The following is a 17,877-nucleotide window of genomic DNA, read 5'->3' on the forward strand; positions in this document are numbered from 1 at the left end:
TTCCTGTCTAATGCTACTCATACATGACACTTGCACAACAAAGGAGCAGCCCCACACGCTGCTCTTCTCACTAAACAGCTACAAATACTTTCATTCCAAAAGAAAAAAGTAAAACAACTCATCACACTATGTAGAACCTTTTCAATGATGTGCATTGAGGATCACAGGTACCAATGCAATATTGTTTAATTATCCAGGGAGCTGTGAAACCCACCAACACACCTCAGGCTGGTCAGAATTTTCCCCAATTTTCCGCCATTCCAAAAGCTATACTGTTCACATCCCAAATGGAAACTGTGTGGCAAACTAGGAAAAAAATTTTACTATGTTGATTCTGAGAATTTTAATGCAATGCTTTCACAGAGATGCTAATACTATGCCCCCAAAAGCCAGTGTATCAATAAGGGTTTCTTCTCTAAGACATGTTCTGTTTGGTTTCCAGTGTGTGCCTTGAAAACAAATTTATCAGCTGTAAAAACCAGAAGAACATCTTTGTTCCTTGTGACTGGAGTCCTGTGCTTTGGTTTTCAATATTGAGCCTTTGTATGAAAGGAGAACAAAAATAACTCTAAAATATTACACACGTTACAGAACAGGCTCAAGCAGATGACAGAGTGGGTATACACACAGATCTCATTGCTCTGTGTATTATTGATAAAAATTACTTGTTAGTACTATATATATTATCCCATAGGCACAGTTTTTCCTAATTTGCTCCACTTTCCAGATGGGTTATTCCTTCTTATAGTAAACCACTACCTATAACAGCCATCACACTTCTTCAGAATGGCAGCACCAAAGCTCAACTTAAGCCATCAGTAAATTAAATTCACATAGATTGAAACATTATCGACCACTGCTACGTGCAATGAGGGTTTTCAGATTCCACTTGTTACAAAGGCAAAGAATTGAAGGGAAATGGCACAACTCATAGAGAAAAAAAAAAGGTTTGAAGGAGGTGTAGTCAGGGTACCACACTAATCCCAGCTCCCAGTGCCAGGGTCATAATCACAGCGCCCGAGGCTCCTCCCTGTCACACTGCTTTACATCTGCCAGGCTGTCACAGGCCCCTGCTCGCAGTGTGTAATTGCATCAGCAAGTGCAATACTCATTTCTTCCCCCGTGGTGACATTTTTATTCCTGTATTTAAAGCAGGTTCCTCAGCAGTTACTCAGTGCTACGAAGGTGGGGGCTCTCCTGGTGCCCGAGAGCGACGCTGGGCTCGAGCAGAGCCCGCCGAGCCACAGCAGTGCCAGCGAGAGCAGCTCCCCGTCCCCCACCCCGTCAGAAAATCAGCTCACTGAGCAGTTTAGAATATCTCTGCAGACTTGCCCACCTCTGGCTAAGATCCTGACTCGGTGTTCCCTCTCTCAGGGTGGGGTTTTTCAGCGGGGCAGTCGCACACGGCTCCCCGCGGGTTGCCCCGCTCTGCCCAGAGAAGTTCATCGCAGCCCTCTGATTAAGTCCTCCTTTCAACTCCTCAACTGTCTGTCTGTGGCTTTTACCACCACAGCCAAGCAGGGCCTGACAGTTGCTTCACGGGCACGAGACAAATGTAGAACATGTTACATGAGAAAAGGTTAAGTGCAAACACAGCCAATAATCGGGGCCCTTTGGAGGCAGTGCCAGAGCTGAATAAATCTGACAGCACCTCATTGCAAAGGGCAAGAATTTATTCTTGTCCAGGTTAAACGCTCTGCTCTTATCCCTTCTGTGGCTGGAGCACAAGAAAGGCTCTTTGTGTGCTGAAACAAACATTAAAGAGCCAACATACACAGAATGTATAAGGTGTCTGGGGATTATTCTGCAGCAAAAGAGTTTGACTTACTTTGGCTTCGGTCTCTCCCCTGTGAAGTGTGTACAAATGATGGACGGCACTTTGTGATGATGACCAAGGATGTGTCAGAATTTGGAAAACATGGAAATCGTGGCCTAACGTGTCAGTGGTGACCAGCAACATCCCTGGGTAAAAAAAAAAGAAAAAAAAAAAAAAAAGAGAAAAAAAGAAAAAAGAAACACAAAAGCACAAGAGATTAATCACTGCAAAAGAAGAGGTTTAAAAATGTCTATCTAAAAGAGCAAGCGTGGCTTACATTTGGGTTTCTGGAAACAGGAGAAAACAGACACAGAAAATTAGTGAATTGCAAGGGATTCACCTCATAAACATGAATCAGAATATCAGCTGAAATCATATTCACAGTATTACTACTTAATGTCTTATAAAGCATTAATATAGTATTACAACACAAATCCATAAAACAACTGAATAACACGAATATCCTAACTAAATTTGAGAACTGTGTGACCAATATGAAGCATTGAAATGATGAATGTTACAGCAAAACCCCAAAATGCTCTTCCCTAGGCAAGATTGATGTCTCCACAATAACAATTTTTGGAAGAAGAGACATCATCAAAACCCAGCCAAAACAACCCAGACTGAACCGATCCCGAAGCAGCATCTTATAAATGAAAGGAACTGTCTGATTTACTGGTGAAAGGCAGCAAATCAGAGTTGAGAGCTTTCAAGTGAAATGCTAAATTAGGTATTAACTTCATTGAAAACAGGTCACTGGTGGAGGTACTGAAATGATTCCATTAAAAGATCAGCACAATCACAGTAACTTGTATTTGTTACTTACTTTTTTTTCCTACTATATGTCAGTCCATAACCCAGTTTTTAAACATTTCCAAACATATCTGAAGTCAATTTGCCATGAAAGTGCATGATTTTATATCAAAAATTAAGTATTTTTGGACATATAAGAAAAGTGCAGCATCATGGCAGAACACAGAACTATGTCAGCAAACTTCAGATTCATTTTTCTGTATAAAAATGTTGATAGTACCAGGCTTATCAATGAAATCTAATAAGTTACCACCCAAAGTAATCCTCTGGCATTTAATTAATGTCAAGTACAAACGGTTGTAGCAGTTTAACAGTGATATTCTAAGCCATTTTCAAGGAACCCATCTATTAAAGGAACCCAGGAATTCCCACGTAGCTCTGTTGTGATGGAGACCGAAATCTTTTATCCCTTAGGAAGAGAACTCAATCTCCATGTTTTACATGACACCTATTTAGAGGATAAATGTTATAAAAAAGCAATGGCTTCCTTGGGTTATTTACACGTGGCTCCACCACTCATCCTTCCCTCAGGTACTGACAGGACACATTTGAAAGCTCTCACACGTCACCACTGAAGTCCCACACTTGGAACATTTTACCACTGAACTGGGATAAAACCCTCTTGTGTGCCAAGCAGCTGAGAACCACTCTCTCAGCAAAGAATAATTAACTTTTCTACTGGGCCACCATTACCTCACTGGGTCGGTATCCTGAGCGTTCTCCCTCCTTGGCAATCCTGGGATCTCCCTTCCCTTCGGCCCAGACGGAAACATTTCGGTGGCCAAGGAGGCTTTGACCTTGTGGGTCCAACGTCCCTCCCAGTGCCACTGATGGGTCTGTGGGGACACGTGAGGCACTGCCCAGTCCCGACACCTCCAACCAGGACACCGTGGAATCGTTACAGACCCTGTGGGAGCACGAACACCCCTGGGCTCCTCACGAGATCAGCATCCTGAGAGGGCAAACCCCTCCTTTCGGGGCAGTGAGCCCAGCAAGCAGCAAGGTACGAACCCAGAGAAACCCAAACGGCACTCAGAGACACCCAAATGGCACTCAGAGACACCCAAACGGCACTCAGAGACACCCAAACGGCACTCAGAGACACCCAAACGGCACTCAGAGACACCCAAATGGAACTCAGAGACACCCAAACGGCACTCAGACACCCAAATAGCACTCAGAGACACCCAAACGGCACTCAGAGACCCCTAAATGGCACTCAGAGACCAATCTGCCTTCGAGCCTCCCCTCAGCGGGAGCGGCAGGGTTGGCAGGGCCGGGCCGGAGCGCGGCCACCCACACAGCTCAGAGCCCTCCTCACAGCCACCCCAACGCAGCATCCCGGGCCTGACCTCACAACAGCCCCTCCAGCAGACATACTTTCACTGTTAGCGGCTGGGGCTGCGATCCCGGGCGCTGGAAATGAAAGGGAGTTTGTTACGGAGCTGAGAAAGCCGGGAGTGCACTGGGGTATTATGTTTGGGCGGGAAGGCATGTGAGCTGAGGTTGGTCTGGATGTTAATGTTGGCTTAACTGGCAATTTCCTTGATTTGTAGTGACTGTGTTGATAGGAAATACAGCTAAAGTTGCTCCGGTGCGAGTCAGCCAAGTCTTTAGTGTGGGATTATGCACACAATTTGCATTAATTCTGTTCTGCAACATCACAAACTCCACTTCCCTCCCAGTGAAGTGTGCGGTCCTCAATAATATATAGCATTTCCAGCAGAGAAAGCTGGAAGCAAACAGGGGTTTGTGTGCTGGAATTAGGCTGCCACTGTTACTGGAGCAAGGATATTCCAAAAGGTCTAATTCAACCCAGGAAGAATTTGCTTTCCCTATTCCCATGTTTTTCTCCCCTCTCGTGTCAGCTTCATATACAAGTGCAGTGGGCTTTGGGTCCTTCAGAGCTCTCCATCATTCCTGATGCAAAGGACCTTTGGAGAAGCTGGAAGAGATGAATCCATGAGGCTTCTCTTAACAGAGAGCAGCCAGCCTGAGCAAACACAGATGGTTTTTTCCTCCCCCAAAGCTCTAGAAGTGCTTTATAAACCCAGACACAGGGCTGAGTGCACCCAGAGATCCCAGCAGAGGTTCCTCGTGGGATCCCACCCCACGGCACGGTGTGAGGATGATCATAAAAAAAAAACTTTAAACGAGCCAAAACTCCGTCTGGAACTGGGGACAAAAAGCTGCCAGTGAAAACACCGGCACTCCCCCCCGTGTTGTCCATCACACCCATCGGTGTTTGGCCAACTGGGATCTCGTTCCCAGCGCTGGCGAGAACTGCAGGTGTCTGCGGGTGGCGAGTGAGCCCACACAGGATAGAGTTTCACCCCACAGCCCTTCCCCCAAACCCACAAACCCCTGTTTAACCTGAGCCTCAACCTGTGGTGCACGAAGCCCCCGAGCCCACAGTGGTACCTGTTTGTTCACAGCCCGGACCCAAACGCGGCTCATCCATCCGGGGCCTGATCGCTTCCAGATGATCCACACAGCCCTCGGTTCCACACTCACGTGCCTCCCCTTTGGGTTTTTTGTCTTATTTTCTGTCTTTGCTAAGTCAAAGGAGCCCAGAGGTGAAAGATAATACATTTGTGGGTGGAAAGGAATTGACTTAAAAATAGAAAGATGGGTGGTATCTGATCTGGCAATTTTGCCTAATCTAAACTCCTGCTGCCTGTCCTGTTTGGAATAAATGCATTTTAGTAGATGAAAGCCGAGGGCAAACAGGCCTTTTGCTCGTATTAGCAACTCTTTTTCAGTAAGTTAAAGCAGGACCCTTCACACCCACATTTGCATTTGAAGTACAAATACAGCCTGGCAGGACTTGTATCAACACGGAGGTCCCAAGCACAACACCACAGATGGGAAAGAACGTGTATTTATAAAACAGCATTTTGAAATGTCTTCCTCACCCCTGTTATTCAAACAATAAATCACCGCTGCTTTAGAACACTGTGCTTGGGTTTCGCCCTGGTATTTTCCAGCCCTCGTTACTTCCCACTGAAGAATCCCAGTTTTCCATTATCACAGCTCAGCCATTTTGTTGCTCTCTCTCTCCATCTCCCTGCAGGAATGCCTAACCCCAGAGGGGAAACATGAACTGGAGTCCTGGTCCTCACCTCACTTTCACTTTCAAGTGCAGGAAACTTCAGCTCAGCTTTCTAAGAGACCTTGTGACAGTTCTCCCAAAAAGTTGTTTAGACGGAAATAGGGGTTAAAGCTGCCGTAAGTTCAGCCCAGAATGTTTTCTCTTGTGATGTACTTTATGGATGGATAATCAGAGATGAAAAGTGAATAATTCTTGAGGATTTCCTGCTTATTTTTCAAACTGGCAATAATCCCTGTTTAACAGATAACAGCTGAAATCCACTAGGAAGTCTTGCATACACAAGACTCAGTGGAAATTTATGTGTAAAGCAGACATTATTTAGAACCCATCTCACTGCAAAAATTCTGACTTTGCTTATCCAGAGTACGAGGGTGCAGCCAGAATAAATTAATGACTGTTTTACTGTGTGGTTGTTTTAAATCCGCAGAGATGATTAAAATCCATACTTAAAGGAAGAGACAGATATCCTAGGTGGGAAAAAAAAAAAATCAGCAAAGCTTTGTTTTACCTGCCCTAATTTACAGCTTCCTACTTTTCCTGCACTCTGTTTGGGAAACAATAAGCTTCTTTCAGGACAGAAACGTTTAAAAAGCACCGGGAATAGATGCATAAAAGGAAAAACCAGTACAGATGTAGACTGTGGGCTAAGAGCTATTTATGCAGTATCAGAAGACTAAACCAGACTCTGGCCTGGCCATAAACTAAGCCCACGCCCTAAATGAGGTGCCAAGCCACAAAAAGCATTTGCGTCAACTGGGAATACAAGGAAAAGAAGGACTTCTAATTATAGGGCCTGGAAGCGGAAGCCCAGAGTGATTAGGAGTTTAGGCGCTGCTGTATGTTTATCTGGGAGCTTCCTCTCGCTCGCTCTGGGCCCGGCTTTGATAGATGAGGCTTGGCCTAAAGGGTGGGATCGCTGGTACACGGAGTTCTCCGCAATCCCGAGGAGCCCAGACGGGCCGCTCGGCGCTGCGGCCGTGCCGGCACTCGGCGCGCTGCAGCTCGGCGTCAGCGGGGCAGCCCGGCGGCAAATTAGAGAGCACGGCCCGCTCTGGGCAGGGGCTGCAGAGCCGGGAGAGCCGAGCAGCCCCCGGCACCCCACCACATCCTATTTATAACACCTCCCTAATTGCAGAGCTGCCCGCCCGGCGCTCGCGCACAAACCGGGCCCGGGAGGCGTCGCCTCGGGCTGCGGCTCCACCGGCAGCTTCGAGCTCCGCCGGGCAGAGCACGGTGCTGGTGACACCAGGGCTGGGGGGCTGACCCCCAGATGGGCACTCACTGGGTCTCGAGGATCCTCAGGGATCCCTTCCAGCTCCCAGTATCCCGGGATTCTGTGATCTTAAGCATCCATTTTTCAGAGGGCTGGGAAGGTTTCCCACCTCCCAGAACGGGGTCATTCTGCCACTGCTCACTGAGGGACTCGACACCTCCAAACTCTGGGATTTCCTTCCCAAACACCAAGGGTACACACCTGCAGGGAGCACACGTGTAGCCATGGATATATTTCATCCAGGAAGGCGGCTCTTCCATTTCCACGCACAGCCGTGGACAGGCCAGCACAGTCACTGCACAAACCATCTGCCCGAGTGATTAAAAGTATGATCTTCTCAGGTTTTAAACGTGAACTCTGATCCCACAGGTTAGGCTTTGGAGGTTTCCAAATGACAGGATCAGAGGGCTCAGAAGAACCACACTGATTCCCAGCCACTCCCCATACAGTCCATACGGATTTGTCACAGCATTCCCATTAAGAAGTGACAAAATTTGTACGGGTTTGTGAAGCATCTGACCTGACCCATGAACAGGAGTTGTGTTTCTACTCACTTAACTCCTCTCCCGGGCTGATGGGAGTCAAAATCCTACCAGACATCAGTGCTGCTCAGCCCTGGGAGACTCCACGTGTAACTTGTGCTCCAGGTGCAAAATTCGGTCTCAAAGACGCTCAACCAAATAAAGAAATTCTGATTTTTAACAAAAATTCACCCCCAAAGGAACACAAGTACGTGAAGATACCCGATATATTTAAAATAAATATTTTTAAAAATCCCGGCGAGTCAAAAGGAAGAGAAGAACAATAAACTATTATTTTGTGAATAAATAACTCCCTGTGACTGCACTCCGGAGACTTCTAGACACTGTAACACTCAGGACAAGGCAATAACTCAAGTTGAAAAACAAAAGTCAAAATAAATAGGAAAATAAGTAATTATTCTGTCATTAAAAAATTACAGCTCATTTCCCTCCAGATGAGTGCTTTTCTGCCCACTTGCTCTTTTCAATGGGAAAAACTTCTGCAGAGATGTTCCAATTTCAGCCTCTTTAACAATTAACTCAAGGCCACCATCATGTTTCAATACAGAACATTTCAATAATCAGAGCAATTTCAGGTCTGTTAAAGGTGCAGTCAGGCATCCTAAGGGGGACACAGTTTAATCTGTTTTACTGCTGGCCCAACATTAATTTTCTCGTTATTAATGGGTGGAAAACCTCTTTTGCAGCCAAGGAAGCGTAATTATTTTAAATTTTCAATGTGTTGCACTTCACAGCTCCCAGCTGCTAAGCTGGCAGGAGCAACACTCCTGGAAAGCAGATCATTTATTTACCACAATTAAAAGAAAAAAAAAAACAACCCAGGTATTTACAAACCAGCACCATCTTTTGGCTGCTCACTAACTGAGAATCTTGCTCGAAAACTTTCTCCCTTTGACATTAAAATTATCATGATGAAACAAAAAAATTGAAGTACAAGAGTGAACTGAACTGGATGTGCCATTTACTGGTTCCAGCACTGGATTAAGAACCAGGGAGCCCATGGAATATTCTCCTCCAGCACTGAGTTACGGCAAGACCTTGAGAGACAACTCATTCCTTCAGTTTTCTCAAAATTCCCTTTCAACCCCCAATGTCCAAAGTCTGAGGTTCTTTCAGCCCCTTTTCAACACATCCTTCTTTTTAAGCTGTCCTAATTCCCTGGATTGCATCGTACCCACAGCTCTGATTTCTGCTCTTTGCTTTTCCATCCTGTTTGCAAACCTCTCTTCCACCCCCTCTCCCTGGCACTGCTGGAGTTTCACCACCATCCCTCCAGTCATCTTGAGGTGTCTCCCACTCATTTTTTTTTCCCTGAGGACTAATTTCTTCCTCTCCAAACCTGTTCCTTTGGAATCTTTCTCACCCCCTTGCCATTAACTCCATAAGGATCAAGTCTTACTTCTGAACCTCTCCTGGTGCCAACACTCATCCCATTCTGCACGTGCAAGGTGTGTGGATTTACACTGCTCCATGTAATAATGCCTATTAATTACGTATATTGGAATTCACTTGTCCCATCCCATCCATTCCAAAGCTGGTGCTGCTCCCAGATCGAGTGTGGACTCTGCCACAGCTACAGAAATATTTTGATCATTGCATTTTCAGTTTGTTTTCAAGGGCTCCTACTGAGAAATTGTTGGGTCTGTGTCTCCCTCCATAAAAGGGTGAGAAGCCAGGACACAATCCTGCTGCTGGAAAACACGCCTGAGCTGCATTTCAGGGTAGGGAAAAGCTTTGATTGAGAAACACTGTCCCAGGAGAAGACCACCAGGAAGCCTTTGTAACAAAATGTCCTTTTCAGAGGCTCGAAGGCTACTTACTCGCCTTAACAAACTGGCAGTTGAAGCACAACCTCTAAAAAAAAAAAAAAAAAAAAAAACAAATAGAGGGTAATTCTCATCTTTCCTGGCTGCCCACAGCCACCTACTGGGTTTGTTGTACATATAGTTCTTGGCAGAGCAGCTTTCCCTCCCCAGCCCCACTGAGGGACGAGGCACAGCCCCTTCCAAACCCAGGAATGACGGACTCAAACCACCTTCAACCAGACGTGCAAACCTCTCCCCTCCACCCCGCTCCCAAAACAAATCCAAGCCGTGGACACGTTTGCATGGATGCTCCTGGAAATAAGGGCTGAAAGCACAGCAGTGACAGCCTGAAGCCACAATCCCAGCTGGAATCAGCCAGCCAGTCCCAGCTCAGCTGCAAAACTCTGTGCCACGTGAGCCACGCCTTGCAGACACAACACATCACTGCAGGCCACGGGTTTTAGCCTTAAAAACACCATAAAGGTGGAGAACAGAAATAAAAACGAGGGGTTTGGTTATTCCCAGGCCTGTTGGTGACACTTCTAGAGCCCCTGGTCCAGACTGAAAGGCTGAAGCTCCCATTTCCCATCCCATTTACGGCCTTCGCATGAGGAGGGAGGGGAAAAGAAATTCTCCCAAGTTCTACCCCTGTATTAAACCCTTCATCTCCAGAACCTTCAAATTCTAAATTATTTACTTCTGACCTTCTTCAAAACACCCGCAAGAAACGCTAAGATTATTAAAAATGCATTTGTTCCACATTTAAATAAAAAGTTAAAATAATAATAATAATAATAATTTTTTAAAAATCAATACTTTTAGCTCAGCATTTATAGAATTTAATTAAGCTTGGCATGGCTATAAAATTTTCTGTTTTCCTAGAGGGTGGAGAGGAAACTTCCAGTTTATCATGAAATTTGGGTAATAGAACTGGTAAATAAGGTAGAAACCTCTGTCTGGAACTGATTTCTGAAGCACTGATCTGATTTCCTTCCTTACAGACTCTGTTTTTATTGTATTATCTATGGCTGTAGAGAACTTGCCCAAGTGTAGACAACAATGAATTTAGCAACTCATATTCAGCTTTAGCACAAATAAAACATCCATAATTCGGCCTTTAAATGTGGCGAAGTAAAGACAATTGACTGAAATAAAGCTGCAGCCCAGCAGACTCTAAAAGTACTCTTAAAAGCACATATAACAACAATTCCTGCAGTACAGAGAGATGTTGCAATTTACACACAAGTTGGTTTTAATTATCACAGTTCATAAAGGCCTTTATACCTCCGAGCTGCCCAAACGAAGAGAGGATCCCGTTCTTTTCCAACATGGCAGAAATGCATGAAAGGGTCCTCTCCCTCCCGAAACCCACATCCTTTAAGCACATCCAGCTTGCTAAGAGGACTAAAAAGCAGATTCCAGGCTTTACCAGGGCTGGGATTTACAGAGATCCCACTTGGAGAAGCCCCTTCCGAGGGCGACTCCGGCCCCGCCGGCCGGGGCTCCCTCACCCCTCCCAGCTGGAGCCCCGGCCAGGGGGGTTCCAGCCAACACCATCCACGCCGCCATTCAAATATTTGTTTTAATTCTGACCCCAGAGTCACAGCTAATAAACAAGAAAGGCAGGCAGAAGTTGGGAAACAAACTGAACGCAGCTGTCGGGCTGGACGTCTCCCGCCTGCCTCGCTGCAGCCCGGGATGCCACGAGCAGCAGGCACGGCACGGCAGGGGCTGCTCTGCCCTGCCTCTGCACAGTTCCATCAGCAACATTTGACTGCATTTGGGCTGGATTTTTGCTGGATTTTTGCTGGATTTTGCTGCCCTCTGAGCTGTGGGGAGTGATTTCCAGGGGTTCCTCAGCGGGACACGGATGGTGTTGGTGTCCAGTTCCATCACTGCCCTCACGCACGAGCCACCAGGATTTTGTGTGTCCATCAAACACGTCTGTGTGGCAGCCCAGAGCCCATTCCAACAAACCCAGGGACCAGAGGGTTCATGTTTTAGAAACTACTCAGAAAAGCCTTAGAGAATCCCACAAAAAGCCCACCCAGAGGGGTGAAACACGAAGCTTCTGCTGCTCCACGGACTCCCCAAAACTGACTCGCTGTCCTCAAAAAGCAGTATTAGTTTTTAATATGTCTTTATGAAAATTAATGAAAACACCTTTCCAGAATGCACAGGATCAATAGTAATTAAGACAATCAGGAACCTGAACATCCTTGAAAAGGAATCCATTCAGAACAGGGCAAAGGGAGACACAACCTTTTAAAGCTGTACACACAAACAAAGAATTGAGGATCAAACATTAGGATAGCAAGGAAGCCAGAATTTTCAATTTGTTTTGAAATATATTCCTTGAGGATGGAAGAAAACACAGATAAATATATTTTGAAAAAAAAAAATACAGCACACTGGAGTATTTTGCAAAGATGTACCACCCCGCTCTCCTCAGCCCTCAGGTTTGGTTTGGTTAAAGATACATAAAAATAAAAACAACAACTATTTCTTTTAAATACGTGGAAATCCAACTTCCAAATAACTGATACCGTTATATCCAAGTAAAAAATAAAAACAGGAGGGAGGTTTAAATCTCCCCAGTCCCCCTGCAGTCCAAATTCCCAGTCCCACCTCGACCCTGGATATTTGCTTCCAATCCCAGGCCCTTCCAGGAAAGTGAAAACAGTGAATTCCTTGGGCCAAAAAGCAAAGGAGCAGCAATAACCCAAAGCATGTGAGTGAAGCCATGCAGGGAATTCCCCTGGCAGCCCCTGCTCCGGGCTGGGCTGGGATGGCAACAAAGGGAATTAACTTCCATGGACACCAGAACCGGTGAGGTTTTTCCCTCCTTTGGAAATCAGTCTCTAAAACAACTTAATGAAAAATGAGGATATTTGCTGGGTTCCCTCAGTCTCCAGTCTAGACACTCTCCAGTTCAGACTAATCCAGTTTATCACTGAGAACCCTTTCCAACTGTAACATTTAATCCTTCCCTTCCCTCTCCCGTTTCCAGCCCTGCACACACTCCCAACTCCTGGCAGCCTCTCCCCAGCACGTTAAAAGCTTGGAGGCTTTGCTGTAAACATCTTCATTTCAGTAACCCCCTCTGGGGGTTCCTTCCTTTGGTGGGTTTCCCAAACTCAGTGCAGGTCCCCTCCACCCAGACTTTTTAAATAATGAGCTTTACATTAAGTAGCAGAGAGGATCCTTCTGCACCACTCCAATGACCACCTCATTCTCCAACCGGCTGTTTAATTAGATAAACAAGTGTAAAATCCAAATATATAAAAATATATATAAATATTATAGACCCATAAAAGTTCAAAGCCCCCCTAGTGATAAATTCTCGCATAATGTTGCACTGACAGAAAACCATCTTAATAACCAGGAAAATATTTACTTAATTTCTTTTTTATTTTTTTTTTCCTCCTGGCTGCGTTTTAATAACGGCAAAAATTCAACCATAATAAATAGAGACCTTGGTGTCAATACTGCTGCTTTACCTCGTGTAACAGAGAGGTTTTACTGGCTATAAAACTGTTACTGGTTTGTACATGGAATCATGGAACGGGTTGGGCTGGAAGGGACCGTAAAGCCCATCCAGTTCTACCCCCTGCCACAGGCAGGGACATCTTCCACTATCCCAGCTTGTTCCAAGCCCTGGCCTTGGCCCCTTCCAGGGAAATTGTGATGCACAGGTTGGGAGCAGATCCACACTTAGGCAGTCTGAATAATTCATTTAAATTACCTGCTGGGAATTAGTAAACAGCACCACATTTTTTGTCTGGACACCCTGCCCACAGTAAGCTGGCCTCCAGTTCAGCCAAAACTGAATATTCAAGCTAAAATAAATCAAGCCAATGTTAAGGCTGAGTAAAAAAGCATCCACACAAAAGCCTAATGTGATTTTCATTTAATAAGTGAATTAAAGTGACTGTTCTCAGAGCCTCTTTGTCAGTATAACCCTCTTGCTTCCACTGCACCAACATCCCAGCCAGGGGTACATTAACAAAGCCCCCAGACTATTAATGTCACTTCACCTTCTCATATAATTTATTCTCATCTTAAAAAATTTTCAGAAAAGGTTTAAAGTCTTTGTTCAGAACCCAGGGGTGGAGGTGGGGCTGTAACTGCTGCAGTAGCTGCTCCCACGGACCATCCCGTGGGGCTTCAACACCACTGGGGCAGGTGGAAGAATAAATAATAATAATATTATTATTATCATCATTATTATTCCCCAATCCAGTAGGAAGCAGTGCTGTAACCAAGAGCCACCTGAGAGAAGTGCTCCAGAAGAGGGACCTTATCCTCCTGTAAGTCACAAAAGCCACCACTTCTGGCGCAGATTGGCAACATATAAATAATCCTGATTTTGACTCAAAAGTGAGGAGGAAAACTGCGACAAAGTGGAAGAAAATGATACAGGAAACACTTGATTTCCAGCAATTAAAAAAAAAAAAACACAACCAGAAGTGGCAGGTCAGCTGAACTGGGATCTTGGGACTGGATTCATGAAGCACATTCATTAGTTCAGTGTCCCCACAGCGACACCCCCACGGCACACACAGGGGTTCAGGGCGGTCACACCATCCCTTCCCGTTCTTCCCACTGCAACAAGGACCCCCTCAGCATTCCATGCCCGCTTCCCAAAGCCTCCAGCAGCACAAACAGCCAGGGAGGAGCAGTTCTTGCTCGCTTTTATCGCCCCACTCCTCGTCTCACCTATTAAAATGAAACATGTCGAGCGCAGAGGCCGCAACAACGGACGAAGGGACCTGGCCTTTAGGAATTCCATAGGAATGGGAATTGAGGGGCATGAGATGCCTGCCTGCACGTTTTCAGCTGCAGCAGAAACCCTTCTTTCCCCTCCACCCCCCAAAAAAATCCCCAGCCAACCCACTCCCCACCAACTTTTCACAAAAACTGAAATTTACTGTTTTGGGAAAGAACAGAGAGCACCTGAACCAGCAGGGCCTGACATTTTCTGCTTTATGGCTTTTTTTTCTGTTTTCCCTTTAATGATGAACATGATTTGCTACATGTCTGAGCCTGAGACTTTTACAGTCTCCCTAAAATCAGCTGCCTCAGAAGCTGTTATTACCAGAAGGGTCTGGAGGAGAAGATATCCAGATTATGGTGCCCCCTAAGCATGTTCAGAAGTGATAATTCAGGTTTGTTATTTTTTTATTCACCCAGATTTTTAGAGCAGACATAGATCTAATACCAAAAAAAACCTGACTGCACTTTAGTTTCTCTGAATACCTCAAAAAAAAAGACGTATTTGGGGGCAAAAAAAAAATCCAACTGACTTCAGGGAGTCTCTTTTCCTCCTGTTGGATTGTTTCTGGAGATCCAGCAGTGCAGCAATATATTCCCAGGAGCTGTTCTCCCAATACCCACCCATTCTGCAGTTTGATTTTATCACAATTAACTTGTCCCCCAGCAAGCTCCTTGTTCAGCACGAAAAAAATACACAGCAGGAACAAACAAACAAACAAACAAAAATGCATCTTACTGGCAACTGATTCCTTTAAAACAGAGGTTCAAATGGCAGTGGCACCAGTTCAGTACACAAAAATCACATCCATCTTCCATCTCCACTGACCTTCGGTGCCTTCCAGCAGCAGTGATGGCATTATTTTGGATTTTTTTTTAAACACAAACCTGCCAGTTTTCACAGACCTGAACCCCTGTGCAGCTCAGGGGGCCCATGGGCCGAGACACGCTGAAACTCAGCTGTTTATCAGAGAATAAAACAGTGCAGTGGGACAGAGCAGAGCCCCCTGTTTGCCTTCCCAGCACAAGCCTGCAGTTGCTGGGCTCGAAATCAGCAGCAGGAGTGGTTTGTCCCTGCAGGCAGCCAAGGGCAGTATCAAAAGCCACCTCTTGTTTTGTTCTCCGTAATGAGCTCGGCTTGATTGCCCCGTGTACCACTACAGGTTGGATGGAGATGTTGTTACAGCCCTGGCTTCAAACAAAACCCTGCCTTGATGTTAAATAAAGAACCCAGAACGCTGTGCTAAGTGCTGCTCTCACCGGAGAGGAGTTTTCTTCCCGGTTTGCTCTCGCTGTGCCCAGGAGAGGAGGAACAATCCCCCTTGTTGGGAGCCAAAACCAGCACCCATTAAAAAAGGGACCGCCCTGCTCTGTCACACACAAATTACTGTCACCGCAGTACCTGAGCAAAACCAAGAATCTGATCCCAACAAAAATATTCCAGCCGTTTGCAAAAATATCCTTCCATTTTAAAAATAAATTAATTCGGTTTTGCATAAACGTTCTGCCGCCCTTACATTTAATAAATCCTAAAAACTGTCTTAAGGAGGCGTTTAAATAATATCCATAAACCATCCTAACTTGGGCAGCTCTATTTATTTCACCTAATTAGCACTGCTCCACTCCAGGTATTACCCCTCTTCCAGAGCACAGGGCTTTGGAATAGCTGATTCTCACTTCAGTGCACAGAGTTGCACAAACAAATTCCCCAAAAAGAAAACCCAGCCAGATGAGAATACAGCTTTTTCTGTCACAAACTGCCAGTGAAAACGCTGTGAACTGCACAGCTCTTTTATTAAAGAGTTCTGACACAACAGATGGGGTGTCAGAGTAACACCAACTGGTCAGTAAAAGTGAAAACATAAATGACAGACATGTAGTTTTATTCCCTGAAATGTGGCTTTGCCCTCATGATCTTCATGGCATTTGCTGCATTACAGGAATTGTTGGTTTAGGCAAGTGGAAGCTGTTGATTCCCTGACCATCCCCCTGACATCAGCCCAAATGTTATTTGTCTACAGATAACGAAGATGTTAATTGTCAGGTCAGTAAGATTTATTAATCCACAGGGTTTGTAAACCTCTCTCTTGCCCACACTCACTATTTATAAAGAGGAAGGAGAGAGGGAGGTAATTTTGAGGAGTTTCTTACAAGTATTTTGAGATTAGAGTTGATTTCACCCAGGAGAGGGGGCAGAATCAACGACCAAACAATGGCAGTGTCAGGTACTTTCAAAACCAGCAAAACGATTTTATTCCCATATTTCCAGAGGAGGATAATTTAACCCCTGTGCTGATCCTCTGTGGCCCTCAACACCTGGGTACCTGGCTGGCAGGATTCCTGCAGACAGGAATCCCTCAGTGCTACAGGGGAAGGGAGAGATTAAATGTCCTCACTTTCACCAGAGTACAGCAGCTGCTGAAGTTTGAAATCCCCAGAAAAGACAAATTACAGGAAGGGACAGACTGAACATCCTCACTTTTATCAAGGTACAGCAGTTTGAAATCCCCAGAAAAGACAAATTACCCCAAATGTGACACACCTGGCACTGAGCGGGTACCTGCAGGTGTCACAGTGGTACCTGCAATTCCTCCAGAGCCCTGGAACACATCCCTGCAACATTTACTGTCTGCATCTTGTTCACAGCTGTCACATGAAGCAGGAAAATCTCTTACCACTGGGGTTGAAGGCCATGCAGCAAATGGGCTTCTCGTGGGCAGGGAAATGGGCCACGATGCCATCGCTGTCCGAGTCCTCGCTCACCAGCACCTGCAGCAGGGACACAGCCAGGGGTCAGCAAGGAAAGACACACCTGAGGGAAAACACCAACTTTCCGACACAGGGATTGGCCTGTAAGATGTCCAGAGTGGTGCAATTCACAATAAAACTGCAATATAACAATATAACCCAATCCTCTGGCGTTGTTTCACACAGACACGAGACTGCTCCAATAACCAGTAAGGATTTATGCATCTTACACCTGATTTCCTATTCCCTCGTCCTTTGCAAACAGGACAAAAGAGTCAAATATCCCTGTTTTGCTCCATGATTTATTCCTGCCTGCACAGCAGCTCATTCCAACAGGGCTCAGGAAGAGAGGGATCTGCACTTCCAGGGGATGCAAGAAAAGCCAAGGGCTGGGAATGTGGATGGAAGCAGCTGCACTGGAAATAGCAGCTAGCAGGAATTTTTTTCTGTCCTGAAACTGCCTCAAAGGACACCAGATAAAATTATTACAAAGAGGTGTTTGTCAAAACCCTTTTAAAGAAAAAAAAATCATGCTCTCATAAAATACCTCCTTGTGAACAAAAAAAGGGAATTAAAAGGCAGGGGAGAGTTTTCACAAGAGTGGGAAATTCAGTGGGAAATACCTGGACTGAGATCAGTGTTGTTGTGCAACATCTCCCAGAGAAAAGGGCAAAGGATGAGCTTTTGGGGTTTTTTCAAAAAAAAGCCAATTTGAAGCTGATAAAATTCCTGGGCCAGTCAAAACTGAAGCTGACTGTGAGGACATCCAAAGGGACACCCAAACAGACACACAGCGATGTCTCACTGTATGCAAAGCGAAGATAATCTTAGATTTTTAGGAAAGAAGCGAGATTTGTGAGGGCACAACACATGCAGGAGCTGCAGGGGTATTTTATTCCTTGATTACATCACCCTCAAGAGTAAATTCAGCAAAACAAAGAGAAAGATCTGTCAGAGAAGGGCTTGAAAAAAGAGGTTTCTGTGGCGAGCGAAAA

General features: G+C 45.4%; 1 protein-coding gene across 8 annotated transcripts in view; it reads right to left on the reverse strand.

Annotated features, from left to right (window-relative positions):
* BCAS3 (BCAS3, microtubule associated cell migration factor) overlaps positions 1-17,877 on the reverse strand; it is a 315,701-nt gene that overhangs the window by 240,102 nt on the left and 57,722 nt on the right. For all 8 annotated transcript variants that reach the window (XM_027905220.1, XM_027905218.1, XM_027905219.1 and 5 more), the window contains exons 13-14: positions 16,810-16,903; positions 1,829-1,962 (exon numbers count right to left, since the gene is read on the reverse strand). In XM_027905220.1, coding sequence (XP_027761021.1) covers positions 1,829-1,962; positions 16,810-16,903 — 228 coding nt within the window. The remainder of the gene's footprint in view (positions 1-1,828; positions 1,963-16,809; positions 16,904-17,877) is intronic.

Source organism: Empidonax traillii, unplaced genomic scaffold (assembly GCF_003031625.1).
Source record: "Empidonax traillii isolate 1590-97213 ecotype Southwest subspecies unplaced genomic scaffold, ASM303162v1 scaffold1132:size609636, whole genome shotgun sequence".
NCBI lineage: Eukaryota > Metazoa > Chordata > Aves > Passeriformes > Tyrannidae > Empidonax > Empidonax traillii.